This window comes from Erinaceus europaeus, chromosome 14 (assembly GCF_950295315.1).
Source record: "Erinaceus europaeus chromosome 14, mEriEur2.1, whole genome shotgun sequence".
NCBI lineage: Eukaryota > Metazoa > Chordata > Mammalia > Eulipotyphla > Erinaceidae > Erinaceus > Erinaceus europaeus.
In genome coordinates, this window is record NC_080175.1 from 15,948,830 (window position 1) to 15,974,381 (window position 25,552).

The window sequence follows — 25,552 nt, forward strand, 5'->3', positions numbered from 1 at the left end:
TCTAGGAAAATACACAGTATTTCATTCAAAAGAAATCATATACGACAAGGCAGAGATAGGGTGGGGGGTATATAGTATAAAGGTTATGCAAAGAGACTCTCATGCCTGAGGCTCCAAGGTCCCATGTTCAATTCCCTGTACCATGATAAGCCAGAGCTGATCAGTGTTTTGGTGAAAGAAAGAAAGAAAGATAGAAAGAAAGAAAGAAAGAAAGAAAGAAAGAAAGAAAGAAAGAAAGAAGGAGGTAATCAAAAGCTTGGCATCGCCAAGGACTGGCAAAGGCTTTGGTAGGATTAGAATGAAGGATGCATTTGGAAAAGTTTGTGGTTGGAGGTGGTGATGACACAAGCAGACTTGTTAGATTGAAACAGTATCTAAGCCAAGTGTTTAGACAATACCCTAAACTTGAGAAAAGACATGTTCATATTTGAATTTTGAGAGCTCATTTTGGATCAGAGGGAGTTAGATCAGTCCTGCTTCTATTCTGGTAGTTCAGGCAAGAGATAATGATGGCTTAAGTGAAAAAGCATACCCGTGCTATTGGAGATGAGGCATTGATTTGAAAAAATGTTCAGTAAATGGGGTTTGCAAATCCCTGTGCTAATCCAGATGTGGCTCAACAGGATGGGAACTGGTGTTTACCATCAGGGAACTGGGTAGATAGAGTGGTTATCACTGTGGACATTGGCTGGGAGTAGGCTTAGTTGGTTTGAGAAGCTGAAGTTTTCAAACTTCCAAACACATATCATCTCTAACATCAACTCTGTGAGTAGTAGGAAGATCCCAGAAGGATGGTTTTGGAAGACAGCTGTAAAGGTAATGGGTGGCAGACAGAGTTGGGACTTGCAGAGTGGCAGCCATCAGCACTTCTCATGCTGTAAAGTCTGATCCTCAGCTTCACAGACCAAGGCGTTCCTTCCTAATCTTTTGGTTCAGAGTTCTGTGGCTAATCAGATTCATGTTAACAATGGACAAGAAGCCATTTATCCATGTAGTAAGCCTATACTTAACCAGTTGTACTTTGCACAAGAGTAAGCAATAGGGAGAGTCCTTACCTTTATTTATTTTTTACCAGCACACTGCTCAGCTGTGGTTTATGGTGGGGTTGGAAATTGAAATTAAGACCTCAAAACCCCAGGAACGAAAGTCATTTTGCAGAAGTCATTATGCTGTCTCCTTTCCCCTTGAGAACTACTTGCTTTAAAATACTCATAACCTTATCGCACCAAAGTAAAAGACTCTGGGGTAGCAGTGGGGGTGTGTGGGTGGGGAGAATACAGGTCCAAGAATGATGACAGAGGACCTAGTGGGGGTTGTATTGTTATATGGGAAACTGGGGAATGTTATGCATGTACAAACTATTGTATTTACTGTTGAATGTAAAACATTAATTCCCCAATAAAGAAATTAAAAAAAATACTCATAACCTAATGGAGATTAACTGTAATGCATTGTGATGTGACACTAGAGGGTAGGCCTGTTTTCTAAGTTTTAGAATATCTGTGTTTATTTTCCTTGGTACTTCTCAGAAAGAAGGAACTTGGAAAGTTCCTTCCAGAAAGTTGCTGGTAGGCATAGTTGTTAGAGAAAAGAGGACTATTGTATTTGGGTTCTAAGGAAGGTTTATCATATTAGATTATCTCTTCAGTAATCAGGGTAACATATGCTTCTTCCAGTTTGGGTTCCCAATTTGGATCTCTTAAGTGCTTAGTAAACAGTGATAATTTTTCACATTCCAGCTTTCTGGGTGGTTTATCTCACTTAATATGGATTTAGTGTTTTGCTTTCCAGGAGTGATATTAAAAACTGGCTACATCTTGTTATGGTCTCCTTCTGTTGGTTTTAGAAGATACTGAAGGGGAGTTAGGAGGTAGCGCATGTGACACAAAGTGCAAGGACCAGTGGAAGGATCCCGGTTCGAGCCCCCAGCTCCCCACCTGCAGGGGAGTCACTTCACAGGCGGTGAAGCAGGTCTGCAGGTGTCTAAATTTCTCTCCCCCCCCCTGTCTTCCCTTCCTCTCTCCATTTCTCTCTGTCCTATCTAACAATGATGACATCAGTAACAACAAGGGCACAAAAGGGAATAAAAAAATTTTTTTTTAAAGAAGATACTGAAAACACTTGTTAATATTTATATTACTACCAGTGTACATGGAAAGAAAAGGAGGAAGGAGACTCTGAGTTAAGACTGACTTAATGAGACTTCATTTCTTAGACAGAAGGGGAATTGCAGTTGTGAAACAATTGCTTTAATTGTGCATATGTGCACATGAAACGCATTTTTGTGTTCTGTTTTGGAAAGATGGTTATGCTTGGTTTCAGTGTGATGAAGTTATCTTTGTTTTAGAGGAATCCAAGGAATACTTAACCAGGAAAGCTATTCTAAGGACCTGTTGTAACATTACATTCATTTTGTAGCAAATGTGCTATAAGGAAATTTCACAATGTCTAATGGTCACTGTCTTGAGACCCTGTAAATGCTTTTAAGAACCCAGAAATATTTTCTAATCCTCTTAAAATCTGCATGACTACCTTTGTGGGATAATAACATGTAAAATTATTTGGGCTTGGAGTAGATGTAGTAGGGATTCATCAGATACATTGGTGTTTTAAAGACTGCTGAGTAATAAAATTGCCCATATTTTACTGTTAACAACTTAAACAACTCATGTGGTTTATATCCAAATGGCAGATGCCATGAATTAATATAGAATTTAAATGTTCCATTTTTTGCATTTTTCTTTGTAAATAATTAATGGATTCTTGAATTTATAGCACTTTGATCCACAACCTTGGGGGTTTTTTCATTCGCCGAAGACTAGATGAAACTCCAGATGGAAGGAAAGACATTTTATACAGAGCATTGCTCCATGGGGTATGTACGCTCTCAAATCCTTAAAGCTGTTATAGTGTTATTACTGCAAGGAAAAATGTTTTCTGAGTACTTTTCTAAATAATTATTTCTAGGGTGTGGGTTTATTTTTTGTTATCAAAATAAATAACATTGGTGAATGTTTTGAGATTATTTCTGTAAGACATTTTGTCAGTAGTTAAACCAGTATCTATTTTTTTTGCTTGTTTATTTTAAGATTTCACTTTGCTGAGTTTATTCTAAGCTAGGTAGTCTATAGAGTTCATGTTTTACTTTCTCTTTATACCCTAGCATATAGTTGAACTACTTCGACAACAGCAGTTCTTGGAGATTTTCCTGGAAGGCACACGCTCTAGGAGTGGCAAAACCTCCTGTGCTCGGGCAGGGCTTTTGTCAGTAGTAGTAGATACTTTGTCTACCAATACCATCCCTGACATCTTGATAATACCTGTGGGAATCTCCTATGATCGTATTATTGAAGGTCACTACAATGGCGAACAACTGGTAAGAGTGCTGCCTAGACAGAAGGCCTGTTTGCTTTTAGAATTAAGAACTTTAGAGTAATTAAGAGGAAAGAAGAGAGGAAGAGAGAGAAAGAGAGACACCTGCAGTACTGCTTCAAAGCTTGTGAAACTTCCCCCATGCAGGTGAGGTCCAAGGCCTTGAACCTGCATCCTTGTGCATTATAACATGTGTGCTCAACCAGGTACATTTACTGCCTGGCCCCTGCTACTCTCTAATTTTTAAAGATAGTAGGAAACATTGTAGAGCAGCCGTGGTGACCAGCTTTCCTGTCAGCCTGTGTTCTATATAATGTGATAGATTGCTCCTGTATTTTTCTGAGCTCCAGAGAAATCAGGTGATTAGCTTTACTAGTGTTGACATTGATCATGGGGCTGGGAGATGGGACAGCACTTGGCATAGAGTTGCTATTTCTACCAAAATTAATTTCAGGAGTAGCAGTAATTTTTTTTAAAGACTTTATTTATTTATTAATGAGAAACATAGGAGGAGAGAGAAAGAGCCAGACATCACTCTGGTACATGTGCTGCCGGGGATTGAACTCAGAACCTCATGCTTGAAAGTCTGATGCTCCATTCACTGCGCCACCTCCTGGACCACAGTAGCAGTAATTTTTATAGTAAACTTTAAAAAAAATTTTATTTATTTGTTATTTTATTTTATGTTATTTTATTTTTTTAACCAGAGCACTGCTCACCTCTGACTGATGGTGGTGCAGGGGGATTGAATCTGGGACTTTGGAGCTGTAAGCATTAGAATCTCTTTGCATATTCATTATGCTATCTACCCCTACCCTATAGTAAACATTTTATTGAAGTAACTATGATAGTTACTGAAGGGGGCATGTAGCCTAAAGTAAACACATCCATGTCAAGGGACAATACTGTCAGGATCATAGTAAACCCCCTTATATCCTTCTCACTACAATTCCCTTAAGAGTATCCATTTATGGTTACGCCCTCATCACCAGAGCACATGCATTACAATGCACAAGGACCTAGGTTCAAGCCCCTGGTGTCTGTCTGTCTGCAGGGGCAAAACTTTATGGGCTGTGAAACAATACCATAGGTATCTCTCTTTCTCCCTCTGTATTCCCCATTCCCTTTTGATCTCTGTCTCTGTCAAATCAATCAATCAATCAATCAATCAATCAATAAATGAGTAAATATCTTGACTTTTTGCAGAATAGATTAATTTTCCATTTTATTTTGAACTCACAATATAGTATGTGGTCTTGTTTGCTATTGTTGTTTCCAGGGCTTCACTGCTCCAATCTGCCTTTTTCAGATAGAAAGGGAGAGACAGAGACAGAGACAGAGGGAAAGATACCACGACACCAAAACTTCCTCTACTGAGGTGGGGACTGAGCTCAAAACAAGTGCATTGTGCAGGTGAGCTATTTTGCCAGTCTAGCACGTGGTCTTCTTTGCCTCTGGTTTTCGGATTTTTAAAAGCTATTATTGTTATTATTATTACTATTTTGTATTTTTGCCACCTGGGTTATCTCTGGGGCCCAGTGCCTGCACTACAAATCTATTGTTCCTGGAGGCCATTTATCTGTCTGTCTGTCTATCTTTTCCTTTATCTTTTTTGAATAGAGACAGAAATTTCAGCAAAGGGGGAAGTAGTGAGGGAGATCTACAGTACTGCTTCACCATATGTGAAGCTTCCTCCCTGCAGATGGAGGCCAGAGACTGAAACCCAGGTCACTGTGCATCTTGATTGCTTTGCTGGATGTGCCACCGCCTGGCCCCTTGCCTCTAATTTTCTCTGCTGAGATAGTTGCTTGTGATATTCACCCACACTGTGTACCTACTTGGTCGAGATTTTGTAGCTGTATAGTACTTTAATAGAGGAATATGCAGTGCATCTGTTCTGCTATTGAGAGACATTTTGGTTTCCAGTGTTTGACCATCTTTTGTTTCATTTGGTGAACATATGTGCTCTACACATTTTGTTGACTGTGTACCTAGAACTAGAATTGGGGGGTGTCACAAAAATACATATTATTATGTATATACACATATATGTTCAGTTTTGTAGATAGTGCTGGTTTTCCTGAAACATTTAACCAGTTTATTTACTATTTGTGTAAGTAGTGTGTGTTTCAGAGTAAGTTAGTTTGGCTCTTATTTTCTTGGTCAAGGTACTTATTTCAAGCTTACCAGTCACTTAAGGATGCTTGATAATAGTAGTCTTTAAAAATTAAATGATAGGTCTCACTATTACCCGTGTCTTAAGCAGTTCCTCCTTGTGTTGTATATGTCTGTCCTGAGTATGTTTTCTTTCCTCCCTGACTGTGTCCATTCTTCGCCCACCATTGAGCAGTATATGTATTAAATAATCAGTAGATGTTCCAAATGAAAAATTAGCTTAAACATCACTATGGGGGCTGGATTTCACAGTTAGTTTTATAAAGTTAGGTATTTGGACTCTGGTGACCACCCCCTACCTCAGAGAAGTGTTTTTGTTTGTTTATTATTATTTTTTGACATACTATTTTTATCTAGGACCTTCAGAACAGATTTCCAGCCTGGCACATCAATTTTATCTCTAACTTGTTCACACTTGTATTCTTATAAAATAATGTCAACCATCTACATAATAAATTGATGTTCATTGTTTTGTTCTTCAGTGACCAAGTTGCCTCTTCCAGAGACATAACCTTTCAGTCAATTTTAATTTCCTCATCAATGCCTCGCACTGATATAAAATTTGGGGAGTTCTAGTCCACACCACTGCATGTGCTGTCCCGCCACACCCACTACCAGGTTTTAGTGCTATCTATCACTCTGGAAAATTACCTGTTCCTCTCACTTCCTTCCTCTTCCCTTCTGGTCATCACCATATTTTCCTCACATAACCTTTGCATCTTTTAATGCTAAATATTTTCTGTCAATTTTATTTTTCCTGCTACCAGGGTTATCACTGGAGCTCAGATACCTGTACTAAAAATCCATCCATCCCTCCAAGCAGCCATTTTTCCCCTATTTTTTTTTTCTTAGATAAGGACAGAGAGATATTGAAAGGGGAGGGAGAAGAGAAAGAGAGAAATAGATAAATAGAGGCGCCTGCAGCACTGCTCTTGAAGCTTCCCCCCTGCAGGCGAGGAGTAGGAGCTTGAACCCAGGTCCTTGCACATGATAACTAGTGTAGTAGACATTGTGTACCACTATCCAGCCCCCTCTTGACAGATCTTAGTCATTGAATATTTTGTTTTCCATCTTTATTCCTTAATTGTCTTCCCCCCCAGATAAACCTCCAGTTTCTCCAAGAAATTAATCTTGTTCTTTAAATAACAGAATACATCTTTTTTTTTGTTTGTTTCTTAATCTTTTAATCAATTTTAGCTTTATTCCTTACCGTACTATTCTTTCAAAATTGTAATTTAGGGAAAACCTAAGAAGAATGAGAGTCTTTGGGGTATAGCAAGAGGTGTTATCAGGATGCTACGAAAAAACTACGGATGTGTAAGAGTGGATTTTGCACAGCCATTCTCCTTAAAGGTAAGTGTGTTAAAACTTGTGCACATCAGCGTCAGATCTGGGCTGAAGCCTCAACTATAGTGTGGGCTCTCATGTTGCTTCTTCATGTGACTTACGGCCTCACTCTTTTCTTATAAAATGAGGATTGTGACAATAATGGCATTCCTTAAATTTTCACCAAAGTTGACAAAGGTCAATGTCCATTTTTGGGAAGTTACATCTTCAAAATTGATGGCATCTTCTAAAATTTGTGAGAATCTTGTATGTTGGTTTGTAGTACATGTCACTGCTTTACATTTTTAAGTTGCCTTTGAAGAATTTTTCAAAACATATTTCCTAAAAACTGGGTAAAAATGGCCATCTAGGCTGGTGTTCTGTCCTACTGAGTAGAACTTGATACATATTCCAAGGGGTAGGGGGAGAGTGCTGTGCTCACACGGCAGCCTGGGACAAGCTGGTCCCTGAGCTGGCAGTTTTATACTGGTCCCTGTGCTTCGTGACAAGTGCACTTAACTCGCTGCGCTACCGCCCGGCCCCCGAGTTGGCAGTTTTAAATCCCAAATATTTTGAATTGGTAAAGGAAGTCTGCTAAGGGGAGTTGCAGAGATCTGCTTCTCCTTCTGTCGTACTTCTTTGTTTTACTTGAAAAGATTCTAAGTGTTATGCTAGATGCTTTCTGGCCTCTACCTTGTGATATGTTTTTGAAGTAAGTTTCCTCTGAATATTTTGTGACCCTTAGGTTGTAAAATTTCCTTTAAAAAGTACAGATGTATTGATTGACACTTTTAAGAATATTAGGAGTATCAAATAATTTCATGAAGATGTGAGCAAAGTTACTGGGTTATCAGAAAAGGCATGACATATTTTTCTGTTTCCCTATACAAAAATGCATCATGATTTTTCATAATTTTCCCCTCTTAATTTTTAAATGATTTTTTGTTTAAGTGCCATCATCCTGCTCTTTAAATTTTGACTCTTCAGTTTTCATGTTTGATGATATTCTGAGTTGTTATGGGCTTCTAAATATAGTTTAGGATGTGGGCAGTATGTCTCATCCATTATAGTAGATTCTGTTTTTATAAACAAGTCCCATTTGGAAGGTCAGATTCGATTTTATGCATTTATGTAAGGGAAGACATTGAGAGAAAGTGACTGTGTTGTGTTTCTCCTCCCCCCCCCCAGGAATACTTAGAAAGCCAAAGTCAGAAACCTGTGTCTGTTCCAGCATCTCTAGAACAAGCATTATTACCAGCTATACTTCCTTCTAAGTAAGATTTGCATTCGCTATTGTATCTCACATTGCTTAGAGAAAGTGGGTTAACTCCCTTACTTGAGTAGCTTTTCTTATGGTCCAAAGAATGAGTTTAAAATGATAGGCTTTTAATATTAGTGTGGACAACTTTTTAACTTATTTTGCATTATACTTATAATTTTATGAATAATGTGGGAGATCTTTGACTTAAGCTTCTGAATGTTTGAGTGAGTCCTTTTTGGTAGTAGGTTAGGCTATGCATATTGTACATAAGTGTGACATATAAAAGAATCTTCCAGAATTCAAATTGAATGTTTAAAATTTTATTTATTCATTATAAAAATGAATTGTCATGACCCTCCTTTAGTTTAAGTGTTGATTTTTCAGAAATGGCTTAGGAGATGTTTTCTTTCTGTTTTTTTAAAAATATTTTTTAAATTTTTTATATTTATTTATTTTCCATTTTGTTGCCCTTATTTTTTTTTTTATTGTTGTTGTAGTTATTATTGCTGTTGTTATTGATGTTGTTGTTGGATAGGACAGAGAGAAATGGAGAGAGGAGGGGAAGACAGAGCAGGAGAGAAAGAGAGACACCTGCAGACCTGCTTCACCATCTGTGAAGCAACTCCCCTGCAGGTGGGGAGCCGGGGGCTTGAACTGGGATCCTTATGCTGGTCCTTGCGCTTTGCGCCATGTGCGCTTAACCCTCTGCACTACCACCTGACTCCCAGGAGATGTTTTCTTTATGCATTCATTCTCTCAGTGAATTTTGAAAATGATGCACCAGTATATTGTTTAGTCATAGTTAAATGGTTTGCTTGGCCAGAAGCTATATTAAACATAATGAAGTATATTAAGAGGAAAACAGCCACAGGAATAACCTACTTGTTTTTAAATTTAGGACAGGTAATAATTTAATTCATACCCCCGGTGTCTTATAGTTTGCTCTGTAAAAGACTGGCTAGTTAAAAACCAATAAACAAATCAACAAACACTTTCCAGACCCAATGATGCTGCTGATGAAGAGGGAGAAACATCCATTAATGAGTCCAGAAATGAAACAGACGAATCTTTCCGAAGACGACTGATTGCGAATCTTGCCGAGCACATTCTTTTCAGTAAGTAGAATACCAGTTTAATTGGTATGAATTAATTCCATGATGTATACAGAACAGTGCAAATCATACAGATCTGGGGATCTGTAGAGAGAAAGTGGTGCTGTGGAGAGTGTTATTGGGTAAACATTTTCACACAGTGCCTGATAACCAGTAGGTGTTTATGTGGTGGTCCCTATATTTTAGAAAAAAATTGTTTTTGTCAAGATGATCTGTTGCTTTATTTGCTCATGAAAATACTTTTTTTTTAATTTTCCCATTCCATTGTTAGTTTTGTTAGCTAACTTGTGAATGTTTCTCCTCTGACCCTGTGATCATTTCTGCCATCTTGAGTGTCTTGTTATGTCTAAAGATTTGCTTTCGTTTGGAGTGCAAATTAAGTAAGTAATGGTTCTGCACTCAGATAGCTTCTACTTTTCTCAGTGGGCTAGTTGGACTCAACTAATTCAAGTGGAAGGGGCGCAGGGCAGAGTGCTTATTGAGTACAGAATTAGCCTGCTTTAAGCTCCAAGTTGCAGCATTAGGTAATGTTGCAGAGACTGCATTGAATCCTCATAAGGGCAGTAGTATGAACATAGAACTGTGGCCCCAGTGGGATCTCCTCATTGGTCTCTGAGCCTCATCCTTGCCAGGATCTCAGCACTTACTGCTGAGAAACTTCCTCATTTCATTTCATTCCTTCTGTCCCAGCTGCTCCCATCCCTGCCTTATGCTGAGCCAGAGTATTCTTTTTTAAGCACACCTGATTGTGTCTCTTTACCCTGATCAAGAGCTAGATGCTAGAAATAATAACAATAACCATAAATAATAATAAATAATTAACATATTATTAAAATAATAATAATGAAATAATAACATCTTTAGTGTTGAGATATAAATTTAAAATTCCACTACCCAGGTAATCAGGGGTGTTGCTTAGTATTTTTCCCACCAGTTTTTATTGTGTTGTTTCCACTCATTATAAGACATGAATAAAAACATTTATTACTATAAATACTCTCATTGATGGCTATAATGATGGTTTTAAGTTTTTTGTTGTTGTTGTCTTATTAAATGCTGTAGACAAACTTAAGTATGAGTGAAATATTCATGAATTTATAGTTATCTTAACTCATAAATGGTGCCTTCAGTTTAGATTATTTTCTGATTTTCCTAGTCATAAATTTATGTAAACCTTTAAGTGCTGAGTTATGAACTATAGTCATTCGCAGAGGTATTTTTACCCCTTTTCTCTACTTCTGAGCTAGGTTGAAAATCATTCTCATGTTATGCAACCTAACAAACTCTTAGATAACATTCTCACTTTTCTTTTTTTTTTTTTTGTAATTTTATTTATTTATCTTCCCTTTTGTTGCCCTTGTTGTCTTTTTATTGTTGTTGTAGTTGATGTTGTCGTTGTTGGATAGGACAGAGAGAAATGGAGAGAGGAGGGGAAGACAGAGGGGAGGAGAGAAAGACAGACACCTGCAGATCCGCTTCACCGCCTGTGAAGCGACTCCCCTGCAGGTGGGGAGCCGGGGCCTCGAACCAGGATCCTCATGCCGGTCCTTGCGCTTAGCGCCACCTGCGCTTAACCCGCTGTGCTACCGCCCGGCTCCCACATTCTCACTTTTCTAGAGAGGAATTTGAAGCTTGGGAAATTAAATAACATACTGAAATTAGTCACGTGTAGAAGCTGGGTTTTGAACCCAGGTTTTCTGGCTTCTAATTCACATAATCTTTGCTTTAATGCAATGGTGAACACCCGTATGAAGAGTGAAGTTGATTCTCAGTTATAGATTAAAGTCAGTTATAGTGAAAACCCATTAATATCCGACGTCCTATAGAATTTCTAGAAAGGCTCCTTGTTTGAAGTCTTAGTATTTCCACAAAGGTTTCATTAGTTCTTCAGTAACTAAATCCTACTGGTTTGAATTGAGGTGAGCCTCTCTTTGACTGAATTCTCGATATTGAAATTGATGAATAATGATCTCTAGTGAGTCCCATTGACCTGGAACAGGATTGATGTAATGTTAGAGCTTTTCTTTGGTACATCCTAGTAGAGCACTCTTAACAGTTTTCGAATGCTTCCAAGTAACACGATCTTTTTTTTTTTTAATAAATTTTTTTCTTTTTTTTAAATATTTATTTATTTTCCCTTTTGTTGCCCTTGTTGTTTAACATTGTTGTGGTTATTGATGTCGTTGTTGGATAGGACAGAGAGAAATGGAGAGAGGAAGGGAAGGCAGAGAGTGGGAGAGAAAGATAGACACGTGCAGACCTGCTTCACCGCCTGTGAAGCGACTCCCCTGCAAGTGGGGAGCGGGGGGCTGGAACCGGGATCTTTATGTCGGTCCTTGCACTTTGCACCACGTGCACTTAACCCGCTGCACCACCGCCTGACTCCCGTAACACGCTCTTTTAAATAAAAGTTTCAATCAGTAGGACATGGGTAGATATCATAATGGTTATGCAAAGAGACTCTCATGCCTGATGCTACAAAGTCCCAGGTTCAATCCCCTGTACCACCATAAGCCAGAGCTGAGCAGTGCTCTTGTTAAAAAAAAAAAGAAAAAAAAGAAAAAGGTTTCAACTATATTAAAATCTGTACAACCAAAAATTTATGTTTGTCTTCCAGCTGCTAGCAAATCTTGTGCCATTATGTCAACACACATTGTGGCCTGCTTGCTCCTCTACAGACACAGGCAGGTAGGTCTGCTATGTTTTCTGGAGTTTAATAGAGTAGCAAGGGGAATTCTTTCTAAAAGAAAACAAAAGCACTCCCTTTGTGGTCTTACATACTCAGTTGTAATCAAGGGTGTTGCTTTATATTATTTTTTTCCACCAGTTTTTATTGTGTTGTTTCCATTTATGAGGGGTGTGTGTGTGTGTGTGTGTGTGTGTGTGTGTGTGTGTGTTTTCTGACATGTGAAGTATCTCCATCTTCCTGAGGGCCCAATTTCTTAACCACTTTCCTGAGTTACACTGCACTCGTCTCTGTATGTGCTAACAGTAGGCTGCCAAGTAGTCAAGGCAAAAACTATCTCTTGAACCATGTCTCAACTTTTCATCTATATGAAGCCATTTCTGTCTGTTTCTCTAGGGAATTGATCTCTCCACATTGGTAGAGGATTTCTTTGTGATGAAGGAAGAAGTCCTGGCTCGTGATTTTGACCTGGGGTTTTCAGGAAATTCAGAAGATGTAGTCATGCATGCCATACAGCTGCTGGGCAATTGTGTCATTATCACCCACACCAGCAGGAATGATGAGTTTTTTATCACTCCCAGCACAACTGTCCCATCAGTTTTTGAACTCAACTTCTATAGCAATGGTGTGCTCCATGTCTTCATCATGGAGGCCATCATAGGTATGTTGAACATTGCATTGTTTTCATGGAAAGTAAAAGGGCCTAAGACAAAAAGTGACGCCCGCTTCAGTAAAGATGATAGCCTCTATTCCGAGGGTGTGTGTTGCTCTACTTCTTCTTCTTCTAGCGTTTGCCCTTCTTCCGTAGCCAGTCAACAGGTCAGGTTGAAAGCTGTCAGGAGCTGCTTGTTGCTGGCTTTGAAAGTGACTGGGATCCATGTGGATTCAGTTGGCTAGGAAGAATCGTCAGTTTCCCCAATGAATGGGTACTCATGGGATGCACCACGAGAAGGTCGATCCAATCTACTGATATGTTTTCAATGAAAATGCAGTTTGCTCCTAAATTGCTGATTTATCTTGAACTACTACTAGTAGTTCTAAGATTTCTACATGCATAATAACGCTGTCAAGGAGAAGAGGTAGGGTATCTTGCTATTCAGAGTTGAAAATCTAGAGTAAGACCAGACATATACATGGCAGTGAGGTGAGTGGAAGGGACTCACATATTATGAAGAGGGAACAGAAGAGGAGAAAGGGGACTATGGCGTTTGAGAAGAGTTTTGTTTGTTTGCTTAAATTAAATAGAGGTCTACAAGATAACAAGATTACAGGGGTAGAATTCCATACCACAGGGAGTCGGGCTGTAGCGCAGTGGGTTAAGCGCAGGTGGCGCAAAGCACAAGGACCGGCATAAGGATCCCGGTTCAAACCCTGGCTCCCCACCTGCAGGGGAGTCGCTTCACAGGCGGTGAAGCAGGTCTGCAGGTGTCTGTCTTTCTCTCCTCCTCTCTGTCTTCCCTTCCTCTCTCCATTTCTCTCTGTCCTATCCAACAACGACAACAACAATAATAACTACAACAATAAAACAACAAGGGCAACAAAAGGGAATAAATAAATACAATAAATATTTAAAAAAAAAAAGAATTCCATACCACATTAAAACAGTCTGTCCCAAAGACAGCCTCTCCTATTTTTACAGATAACTTTCAGAGTTCTCATTTTAGAGACATTTCAGCTCTTTCCTTTTTTGTTTGTTTGTTTGTTTTGTTTTGTTTTGCAAGTTCTTAGAACCTCAGGGAGGGTTTTGATGGAGTCAGGATCACATGGTATCATAAGAAGTGAATCCTGAATCCTGAACTGTTTTACTTAAATTTATCCTTTAAATGTAGGTCATTAGTTAAGACATATTAGCAATATATTTAAGCTAATCTGATTTTCTTGACTAGCTAAAGGTTTTTTTTTTCTTTTTTTCTGGAGATCTGAACTTACCACTTCAATAATGCCTTTTTCTTCTTTTTCTCTTAGCCTGCAGCCTCTATGCAGTTCTGAACAAGAGGGGCTCTGGGGGGCCCTCTGGTATGTCCCCTAGCTTGGTCAGCCAGGAGCAGCTGGTGCAGAAAGCGGCCAGCCTATGCTACCTTCTCTCCAACGAAGGCACCATATCTCTCGTAAGTGAACTCTTTACTGTTGTCTTCTTTTCCTTGAACATTTTTTTATTTGTTTGTTTTTAAAGCATAAACCACCCTTCCCCCCCTCCCCCTCAAGTATTTGATATATTTGATCCACTCTTGAAGTTTACATTGTCAAGTCCCAGTGGCAAATAAAAACAATGTCCTTTACTATTCTTGGTTTGCTGCCAGGGTCACTGCCCCAGTGAACCCTTCATGCAGCTGCATGATAGGGCGGATTAGTCAGTGCTCTCCTCAAACAGAATCAAAGTTACTGAGCTCTCACTGTGTATAGAGCACTGGGTCAGAGGTTTCTAAGTGGCTAGCATGACTCACTCCTGAATGATAGAACCAAGAAGATAGGAGTCAGAAGGAAACTTAAAATCATATACTCAGTCCCTTCTGTCTTTTCAAATGGGGGAATCAGGGCCTTGTGCTAATGAGTATTTGTGTTATATCACAGAAAGTTTTGGACACATGTAATGAGGTAATATTAAACAGAAGATGGATATTTTCCTCAAAATCATTAACACATAAAATTCATGTTTTATTTAAAATTTGCTATATTTTTGCATATATGCATGCATTCTGAGTCACTTATGAGTACATATTGTCAAGAATACACCCCTCCAGGGGGTTGGAGGGTAGCACAGCGGGTTACCCAGCGTAAGGATCCCGGTTTGAGCCCCCGGCTCCCCACCTGCAGGGGGGTCTCTTCATGGGCGGTGGAGCAGGTCTGTCTTTCTCTCCCCCTCTCTGTCTTACCCTCCTCTCTCCATTTCTCTTTGTCCTATCCAGCAACGAGTGACAGGAACAATAATAACCACAACAAGGCTACAACAACAAGGGCAACAAAAGGCGGGGGGCAATGGCCTCCAGGAGCAGTGGATTCATGGTGCAGGCACTGAGCCCCAGCAATAACCCTGGAGGCAAAAAAAAAAAAAAAAAAAAACAAACAAACACCCCTCCTCCACAGAGTTTTTTGTTTATGGTGTGGTGTTGACCCTAGATTCTGTTTTGTATGAACCTGGGGTGACAGGATAGACTGGAGAAAGTTGGGCAGGTTTGGGTAGGCAAAGCTCCCAAGTTTGATCTTGTCTACTGGCATCTCTTGTGAGTTATTTGAATATCATCTTTCTACAGTCTTTTCATGCAATATGTATGATAGATTTTAGCACAGAAATTTTAAAGAAAAGGAACAGTTGGTGGTTGTGGTGGTGGTGTTGCGGGGGGTAGGGGCAAGCAATTCTTCTTAAGAGCTTGCTCCCCAGTGGGGAGAAAATTGAGCTCAGAAGCATTCTACGTTGAGTGAAGTTTCCTCTCAGGTTTTGCCACTCTCCTCAAGGGTTGACATCAGAAATCTTAGGACTTGCTCAGTGAAGTGAGGCAGCTGATAATCATAACGTCATGGATGTATTTGACAGCCACATTCTGTCCTCCCCCTCCTCCCCCACCTCCTTTTATTTTTAGCCCTGCCAGACATTTTACCAAGTTTGCCATGAAACGGTAGGAAGATTTATCCAGTATGGCATTCTCACAGTGGCTGAGGTAAGAGGAATACCTTTCCTTTATTTAATTCCTTGCTCTTTATTTTCTTACCTTTTCTACCCATATTTTCAAGCAATATTATGACTATTTTATCCAGTGATGATATGTGATAAAATCCTGATGAAGGAAAAAAAAAAAGAATGGGGAGATTCAATTTATCTTGAGATCCTTTAATGTTTTGATTTCTTTGATGTCTAGTATTGCCTATAATATTTCTCTTATGCTGTGACATCTGGAAGTTTTGCCTTCTAAAATAAAGTGATTTCTTACTAGTGTGTTTTGATTTACACATAAGCACTTTTCTCGCTTAAGGTTTTGTTTTAATTTTGGTGTATCTAATGCAAAAATCCTAGTTTAAAAAAGCAGATCTCACTTTAGAAAAGGTGACGAGGGCATTTTAATTAGATTTTTTTTTTCTTCTTTCCTTGGTGATCTTGAGTTTGGAAAGGGAAGTGGATTGGTTCTGTAATAGAAGCAGAGAAGAGGAGGGGAAAGAGTGAGTGAGGGATGCTTTGTCTGAGGTCAAGATGTTTGTGTGACCATGCATGTGTATTTACTGTTGATCATCTCCTTGGCATAGCAAGATGATCAAGAAGATAATAGTCCTGGTCTTGCTGAGCAGAACTGGGGCAAGAAGCTCCCTGAACCTTTGTCTTGGAGAAGCGATGAAGAAGATGAAGATAGTGATTTTGGTGAGGAGCAGAGAGATTGCTATCTTAAGGTACTTTGGTGATGAATTCTGGTAGATATTACAGTGATGGGTTAAGTTTGTTTCTTAAATTTATTTTATTATTTATTGGATAGGGACAGATATTGAGTGGGAAGGAGGGGATAGAGAAGTAGTGAGAGAAGGAGAGACACCAGCAGCACTGCTTCACTGCTCATGAAGCTTTCTCTACCCCCCCCACCCCCCCGCGGGTGGGGACCGGGAGCTTAAGCCTATGTCCTTCTATGTTGCCACTGGTTACTGTGCTTCTTGTAAACTGAAATTCTGTTTTCTTAGTCATATAAAAAGCACCCATTAACTAATGATACCCATGGTCCTTTCTATGTAGTGGAGATAAATGAATTAATGTTTGACATTGCTCAGTTTGGGTATGGGTAAATGGAAATAGGAGCCTGACAATTCCATGAGCTAAATGGTATAAATCACTTTTCATGACTCTCACCAGAATGCATAGGCACATAGGTCTACCCATACCCCCATTCATTACCCAAGAGATACTATTTTTCCACCTTGGTCTTCACCAAAACAAGGAAGTACTTTGCCAGGTCTGGCATGAGAGAAGTGAATTTCAATTGTCTCTGACCTGCTTGCTTCTTTTGAGCTACTTTTCAATCTTGCCAGCCCTCACAAAATGTCCTATGTTAAAGCCTGTTATCCTTTAATTAAAACAAATCCTCTGGGGATTTGGGGTGATGCATCCTTTGGGACAAAATGGATGGAATGGAAGCAGGTTGTGCATAGTGAAATAAGTAAAAAAGATGAAAGATAACTACCAGATGGTTTCACTCATATGTGGAATCTAGAGAACTGAAACACATGGAATTGCAACAATAACAGCATCTGAAAAATAAACAATAGAAGTGAAGTCTTTGTGAGATAGCAGCAGAAAACTTTGGTGGTAATCTCACAGTTATGTAAACCACTACTAATTAAACACACACACACCCATATCTAAATCATTAATGTTGGAGATTCCCAAATTTCTTGTTGTCTACTGCTTGATGTTGGAGACTCTTGAATTATAATGCTCATTACTTTTTAAAAAATATATTTTTTACTCTATTTTTTTAACTGGATAGGACAGAGAGAAATTAAGAGGGGAGGGGGAAACAGAGAGGGAGAGAGACAGAGAGACACCTGCAGACCCACTTCACTACTTGAGTGTATAGCATCCCCCCTGCTGGTGGGGGCCAGAGGCTCATACCTAGGTTCGTATACATTGTAATATGTGTGCTTAATCAGATATGCCATCGCCGGTCCCCTCTCCTCCATTTCTTATTGGTACTATCTTTCATTGTTGATTTTCTGCTGTTCCATTTCCTCAGTTACTAAGAACTATGCATGGAACAAAAGAATACTTGACCACCTGCAGTCATTCATGCTCTCCCCCACCACCCCCCCACCCCCCCACCCCCCCACCCCCACCCTGCTACGGTTCCTATTCTCTTACTGGTAGCATCTGGTGGATGACACAAGTTCAGGAGCAGTTGAGTCAGTCAGCCCCCAAAGGCAAAAAGGCCTAAGCTGCATATTATGGCAGTCTGGGCTGCCCTTCCCAGACTATGAAATTTGTAATATGGACATAATGCATGCCTACTGCATAGCCAGAGGACCACATGACCATGCTCCCGTGGTCCAGCATTAACTGTCAATTTGTGTGCCTCTGCAGATATGCTTCTGATGTCCCTTGTTCCATGCTCTGATACAGTATAAACTTTGGTTAGTAAATACCAGGAGAGGAGTCTATTCAGGCTCACACTCAGCAAAGTCCCATCATGGGATGTGTCCACTCAGACAACTCTTATACTTGCTGATGGTTGTTTGAGTTAATCTCTTCAATACTGGGTCACGTCAGGACCCTGGACCCCAGCAGCCATATCTACCACAATACTTCTCCAGTAAAGCAGTAAAAACAAACAAACAAACAAAAAAACCACAAGTACAAATACAAAGAAAATAATATAGCTGCAGACTGCAAGGAGTAAAGCTGAGTTGAAACTTGTGAGTATGTGACCAGCTGTTTTCAGAAATGGCATTATGCCAAAGTCATGCCATTCATGTACGACCGTCTCTTCTGGGAAGCTGTTTGTTGTCTGTAAGCTGCAAATACTGTAAAATGATCACAGTGATGACACACATTTCAGAATCAACAGCAATTTGTAAAGACGCCACACACACAGGGCAGGGCTACTGCTGTGTAGTGACGGTGTGAGTGGCCGCCGTCTCAAGTTACTGGTTCTCTTTAGGAAGGCTCGAGAATAGTGTGCTTCGGTGCTTCTGTCCCTTGCACGCAACTTTATCTCCTGCTGCTGCCCTTCCAGGTCAGCCAGTCCAAGGAACACCAGCAGTTCATCACCTTCTTACAGAGACTCCTTGGGCCTTTGCTGGAGGCTTATAGCTCTGCCGCCATCTTCATTCACAACTTCAGTGGGCCAGTTGCAGAGCCCGAATATCTGCAGAAGCTGCACAGATACCTGCTAACCAGAACTGAAAGAAGCGTTGCAGTGTATGGTATGTTGTCTTGGCTTCCTTTAAAAACAGCGCCATTTGTGATTAACAGAATCTTCCAGTTGCAGACAACTGGGAAAATTGTGCAAAACCATATTGATCTCTAATTCTTTAGATGACTGTTGTTCTCTGTAAGTTATGTAAACCACATGATACAATTATATACTCTTATGTCTTATTATTATTATTTTTTTTTCACTTAACATCACCCATGGGCTATTAACATGTTGTTGCATATAGTTGTTTGTTTATGACAGCTGCGTGCTAACATCCCATAGTATAATCACTTGTAGCATTTTGTTTCTTCATTTTGTTGATTGGTATTTGAGTTGTTTGCAGTCTAGAGCTACTGTTAATGGTGCTACTGTAAATTTCCTTGGCTATGTCTTTGTGTAACTCTATGTACTTCGTTTATGTTGGGGTGTAGCTAGGAACAGAGCTGGCCAGGGGATGGTTATGTTTAGCTGCAGTAGGTGCTGTCAAATGGTTTCAAACCAGTGTGCCAATAGCAGGGTATGATTCAGTTGTTCACATGCTGGCATTACCAACTGAGGGTGACTGGGGTATGAGGAACATTTTACACAGTTAGGGTTTTGAACTGAAACTTCTTTTTTATTTTTATTTTATTTTATTTATAAAAAGGAAACACTGACAAAACCATAGGATAAAAGGGGTACAACTCCACACAGTTCCCACCACCAGAACTCTGTATCTCATCCCCTCCCCTGATAGCTTTCCTATTCTTTAACCCTTTGGGAGTATGGACCCAAGGTCATTGTGGGATGCAGAAGGTGGAAGGTCTGGTTTCTGTAATTGCTTCCCGGCTGAACATGGGCATTGACAGGTCGATCCATACTCCCAGCCTGTCTCTCTCTTTCCCTGGTGGGGCAGAGATCTGGGGAACCGGAGCTCCAGGACGCATTGGTGGGGTTATCTGTCCAGGGAAATTTGGTTGGCATCATGCTAGCATCTGGAACCTGGTGGCTAATAAGAGAGTTGACATACAAAGCCAAACAACTTGTTGACCAATCATGGACCTAAAGGCTGGAGTAGTGCAGATGAACAGTTGGGGGGGGGGGTGTCTCCATTTTGTAGACAGCTAGTAGGCATATTTTAGTTGTATTTCAAAGGACCAGATCACATCAAATCGATGGGGTTTACAGTCAACAATGTTTATACACCTTTTCCATACTTAGGAGCTACTCTTTTCCCTGATCCAGCTTTCTGGTCCTTTTTCCAGCCATGACATCATCTCCTCAGATAATAACTTGGATTCACCTGCATATCAGATTTCAGGCTCCGGGGGAGAAAACAGACAAAAAGACTAGTATAGCCACACACCCTTTGGAATTGAAACTTCTTTGAATCAATAGCTTTTAGAACAAGATAGGATCTAGAGGTAATCTATTTCTGGAGAGATCTCTTGAGATATCTACATGTCTTCTACCTGTCTGCCTACCCATATGATCAGATGTCTACATGTACATCTAGAGATGGATTCGCCTTTATAAACAGGGAAGCTATCCCAAGAGACATAGTTAATGGTCAAACCTAGATCTGGAATTCATCTTTTCGATCCTCTAAACTTGTGCTCCTTCTAGATACATTGATAAGGGGATTGTCTGAGCAACTGGAAGAATTTCTATATACTTCTCACTTGATTCTCACAAAAAACTTTCCAGGGTTAATGTTTTAGAACTTTACCCCGCTTTTCCTTTTTGCCCTCTCTTTCCTCCTTACCTTTCTATTTCACTCTTATTCCTCTTGCTTTTCTTTTCTCCCCTTGAACTTGACACAGTAGCTTTTTTTTTTTTATTTAATTTTATTTATAAAAAGGAAACACTGACAAAAACTGTAGGATAAGAGGGGTAGAACTCCACACAGTTCCCACCACCAGAACTCCTTATCCCCTCCCCTGATACAAAGTAGCTTTAAAGAAACACAGATTGGGCGAGCAAAATGGCTCACTTGGATAGTGCCTTTCCTCTGCTGTACACATGGCCGAGGTTCTAGTCTGGCTATATGACACTGGAGAGAGCTTCTGTGCCAATGCTATCTTTGTTTGTCTATGTCTCTGTATAATCTCTATCTGAAAAAGTCAGCAGGGAGCAATGAAACTCCAGTGATAACAGAAAACAAAGAAACACACACAGATCATTAGTGACCTCAGAGACCACCACAGCAGAACTGGAATTTGACCCCAGCCTGTGACACTTTTTAATCTTCTTCATAGACTCCCATATGTTTTTGCTGAGTGTTAGGTCTTTCCTGGGACTAAACATTTGACAGAATCACATTCTTTCATTTCAGCTGAGAGTGCCACATACTGTCTTGTGAAGAATGCTGTGAAAATGTTCAAGGATATTGGAGTAAGTGTCCACTACTTATAAAAACTTTGTGTTAACTTCTACTCACCCCTGTTTAGATGCAGTCTGTTTGAGCCATCTTTGTGTTGGGGCAGACACTGAGAGAAATAGTTTCTGTTGGGATAATAATCATGAAGGTGATTCTGGGGGTCAGGAGTGAGGTGCTTTGAAGGTGAGACTTAGCAGTGTATATTTCTTTGAAGACTATAGAATTTCCCTAGTTTTCATTTTTATTCCCAAACAGTTTTTGAGGTTCTTTGAAGGTGAGACTTAGCAGTGTATATTTCTTTGAAGACTATAGAGTTTCCCTAGTTTTCATTTTTATTCCCAAACTGTTTTTATGTGACATACATCATTATGTTCAGGGATATTAGTTAATGCTTCAGGATTTTGAGTTACAGTGTTTTTAACCGGTATTGCTAGGCATATCCTTGGGAAACTTTACCTTCATGTGTACGATATGTAAGATGAATCAGTACTCCATGGAGGTGTCAGTAGCATTTGTCTGACACTTGTTGTAGCTTCATTCTAACCCAGATTTTAATGTATTGGTTTAGCTGTCCAGAAGCACTATACCTATTCCTGTCATCTCCCTGCCCCATACTTGCACAATCCCACAGGGCCAGGATACAGTCTTTGTGCTTTCCTGCCTTGTGGGCTCTGGATTAGTAATAGGAATTGCTTTTTGTCTGTTTGCTAGTCTTTAATTTAATCTAAACTTTCTCCATAGGTTTTCAAAGAGACCAAACAAAAGAGAGTGTCAGTTTTAGAACTCAGCAGCACTTTTCTACCTCAGTGTAACCGGCAAAAACTCCTTGAGTATATTCTGAGTTTTGTGGTGCTGTAGGTGATGTGTGGCATCTCTGAGAAAGAAGTGAAGGGCCTGGGATGAGTCCCTCGTGGGCTGCCGCCTCTGGCTTGAGAGTTGAAGGTGCCATCGTGTGATCAGGCCTGACTTGTCCTGATGTGACTTCCTGGAAGACAAGTGCCTTCACCCCACACGGATTTATGATCACCTCAACTCTGAGATGACACAGTAGCCTCCAGATAACATTTCGGGGCCTCCTTGGCCAGCCTCCATTTGCAATCATAATCAGTAGATTACACAATGAAATCTCAACAGATATTTTGGAGTTTATTAAAGCTTTTCCATTTTAAGTACAGCTGTTAAGGACTAATTACTATGATGGATACACAACGGTAGTTGTATTCTAGAACTGAATCTTGTATAATATACTTAATGCTGTTAGGTAATTCACTGATATATTTTCTGAACGGTCAATGCTTCCTTTAAAAAATAACTGAGTCATCCATTCACTGTTTTTATTTATGTTTAGTTTCATTTTTGTCCACAGTAGCTAAATTTCAGATGGGAATACCTTTTCATTCAAAAGTGCTTTACAGACAACTCCACTGATGTACATCACACCCAAGTGTCACTGTACTGTCCTGGGCTGTCAGATTAAGAAAGTGTTTTCACAGGTACAGGAAAACACAATATTCGTCTAGGTCAGGAGGAAAGATCATGTGACCAGACAGCAAAATTGGCTGGAAAAATTCAAGGTTAGCTTCACCAGAAAACTGGCTTTCAAAACCTTTACTCATAAAAAGAAAAAAAAGAAAAAGTGCCACTGAGTTTTAAATGACCAGCAAGTATTTAGGAATAGCTCCCGGTTTTATGTCTCTTCTGTGCCTGACTCTCACAGGTACAGCTGTCCTTAGCAATCCTCCAAGCAAGTAGCAACCATCCTGAGTAGATTAGCTTGGCCTGAGAGACTGTTGGCAGAAAGAGCTCTGGTGAAAGGCACTTTGTCAGAGCTTTTTGGCAGAGCAGGCAGGTAGTGCCCAGAACCTCGTGTGGTGCCTACTACCTGCTCAAGTAGTGCTGTGTACAGTCTGTGTGGTGCCTGTGTCTACCTCTGTTGACAGGTAAATAGATGGAGACAGAGGTTTTTAACACTGAGGGGAGAAAAATATCACAGTTCTTAAAATATATATATATGAATTTTCTATGCTTAGATCCAGATACCACACTGTGGTAACTAATTATGAAAGATTGTCTGTTCCTGATGGCTTTCTGTGAACAGGGGAGCAGAGTTGTTAATTGATCATAGTAACTGTGAAGGTTTCTTTTAAAAATCATGTGATACTAAACATTTTCTAACTTTTATTATTCTTGCCTTCCATGGTATTATGGAATTAGGGATTTTTTTTTTTTCTAGTGAATATTGCACAGTCTTTGAATTTAGTATGGAAGTACTAAAAATTATGTTTGTATTTTTGTAACCATGAATTTCAAACACTACTAAGAATTCATGAACATCTGTGTGACTTGGGAGAAGGAAAGATCTCATTAGTGTTTGACATGGTCTGAAATATCTCCTTTGAAGCTCAGAACAATGATAGTATTGTGATTTCCCTCCGTTCTGTTCTGTTCAAGGTCTGTATTTAGAGCCTTTTTTTTTTTTTTTTCTTTTTTCGTTTCTGTATAGGAACCATTAAGCCATCATCAGTGTTGTAGCAGAGGACCTTTTCACCATAGCTTCTGACTAGAACTCTGCTTTTAGGGGAATCCCCAGGGACTTACTCATCTCCTTGCGTGTTCCTTCTTGGGTGGGCAAACGTTTCACCGGTCTCTTACTCATCCTCTTAATCATAGATAAAGTATTACTCAAACTTTTTGCTGGGAGGTCAAAGTCGGGACTGAGTTCCTGATGATATCGCTGCCCTGCCTGTGGCTTCTGCTGTGACCTGTTGCTGTGCCAGCTTTGCCAGCTTGGACAGGGCACAGTGGCTTCTCTGGCTGTCTTTCCCCCTTTCAGTTGGTTTGAATCCTAGAAATCTAATCAAATGCTTTCAGGAATGCAGTATATGATTTGCTAGCTCTCTTGTCACTTAACTCACTGTGAGTATAAATATGCATGCTTTTTTTTTTTTTTGTAATTAACTGGTGCTTTGAAAAACCTTTTCTAAGGAAGAAAAATCTCAACCAAAGTTATGCTCATCCAGACAAGCTGACCCTCGAGTGAAGTGTAGCACGGCTTGTTCTTCAGTGCCTCCTAACTGAGAAGCATATGTCAGTCAGCACAGCAAAGCTTCCAGATAGCGCTGTTTGGCTCAAAGATTTCTTCTCCTTGTTTTCTAAAAGTAAATTGCTTTCATGTAAGATTAAACAAACTAGGTGCTTGTAAATAATTCACTACAGTTTACTCTACTGCATTTCTACAAGATGGAAATGCATGCTTTCCAGGGGAAGACTGTGAGTCAAGTTATACAAAATAAAACAAAAAACAATAATAAGCAATATGAAACCACACTCTTTGAGAATGTCCTAAGTAATTCGAAAGAGGGGGAAGAATTTTTTGCTCTCCTAAAGTCTGAAGGAAGGTAAGGGGTGGGGGAGGGAAGTCAGAGCATACTGTGTAGGACTTACAACAGAGAAAGTATTATCTTCCTCCTCAGATCTGTTAAGTCTCACAGAATCTTGACGGTGAGTAGAGAGAATATACTGGGAATTGCAGTGAAGAATAATTTCTAAGTCACATGGATAGTGAAAGCACTTCCTGTAGTTTTCCATAGAGTATGAGTGCACTGTGAGATGCTCACCAGTGATTTGTAGATAAAAGTGTTGCTGGTAAAATGAATTTGCATAGGGATCCTTTTCCCTAGAAACTCACAGTGCACTTTAGCACAGTAAGGGCTAAGGAGCCTCTGGTACCAAACTTATTAGCTCAGCATTTCCTAACTGTTGTACCCCCAGGAACTTTTACCCCCACTGGGACACCTGTGAACTCTCACTTGTATCCCATGGGAAATATTTTGGGAAGCCCTAGGCTAGATTTATCTAAAAGGACCAAAACAACAACAACAAAAAAAAACTTAACAGATGGCACTGAGGTGGGATTTGCATGTATTTTGTACAATCAGCTGTTGCATTTTTCTCCCCTAGAGACAATAAGCACAGAAAACTCTTAAGCTAGGTAGTCAGAGCACATTCCTTTGACGGGCAGATCAGTCATTACTGGTCCTAGGTTTTTCAATGAAATTAGATAAATTAACACAAGGCTTAATTGGAATAAGTAATAAAGACTTTAATTCAGATCTAGAAGAAAATATTGCATAATTGAATGCAGATTTTTTTTTAACCCACTGATAGTTCTAGGGTTTAGAAATTATGTGATCTATCATTGAAATTTGTAAGATATAATTTGGATGTAAATCTTTTTTTAAACACTTTTTAGGGACATGAAACTTGACATCTGGCATTTTAGTTTAATACAGACTAATGATTGCATTTGAAAGAGACCTGATTTTATTTCTGAATATCTAAAGCTCTGAAATGACTTGATGGACGTGTTAAACT

General features: G+C 39.7%; 1 protein-coding gene across 1 annotated transcript in view; it reads left to right on the forward strand.

The window, feature by feature from the left end:
* The window catches only part of GPAM (glycerol-3-phosphate acyltransferase, mitochondrial), a 39,075-nt gene extending 15,920 nt beyond the window's left edge, over positions 1-23,155 (forward strand). The window contains exons 10-22 of the mRNA XM_060171330.1: positions 2,776-2,875; positions 3,164-3,376; positions 6,787-6,900; positions 8,062-8,147; positions 9,134-9,249; positions 11,864-11,934; positions 12,329-12,593; positions 13,898-14,040; positions 15,511-15,588; positions 16,169-16,309; positions 18,637-18,826; positions 21,134-21,192; positions 21,920-23,155. Of these exons, the coding sequence (XP_060027313.1) occupies positions 2,776-2,875; positions 3,164-3,376; positions 6,787-6,900; positions 8,062-8,147; positions 9,134-9,249; positions 11,864-11,934; positions 12,329-12,593; positions 13,898-14,040; positions 15,511-15,588; positions 16,169-16,309; positions 18,637-18,826; positions 21,134-21,192; positions 21,920-22,036 (1,693 nt within the window). The 3' untranslated portion in view covers positions 22,037-23,155. The remainder of the gene's footprint in view (positions 1-2,775; positions 2,876-3,163; positions 3,377-6,786; positions 6,901-8,061; positions 8,148-9,133; positions 9,250-11,863; positions 11,935-12,328; positions 12,594-13,897; positions 14,041-15,510; positions 15,589-16,168; positions 16,310-18,636; positions 18,827-21,133; positions 21,193-21,919) is intronic.
* The last annotated feature ends 2,397 nt before the right edge of the window (positions 23,156-25,552 follow it).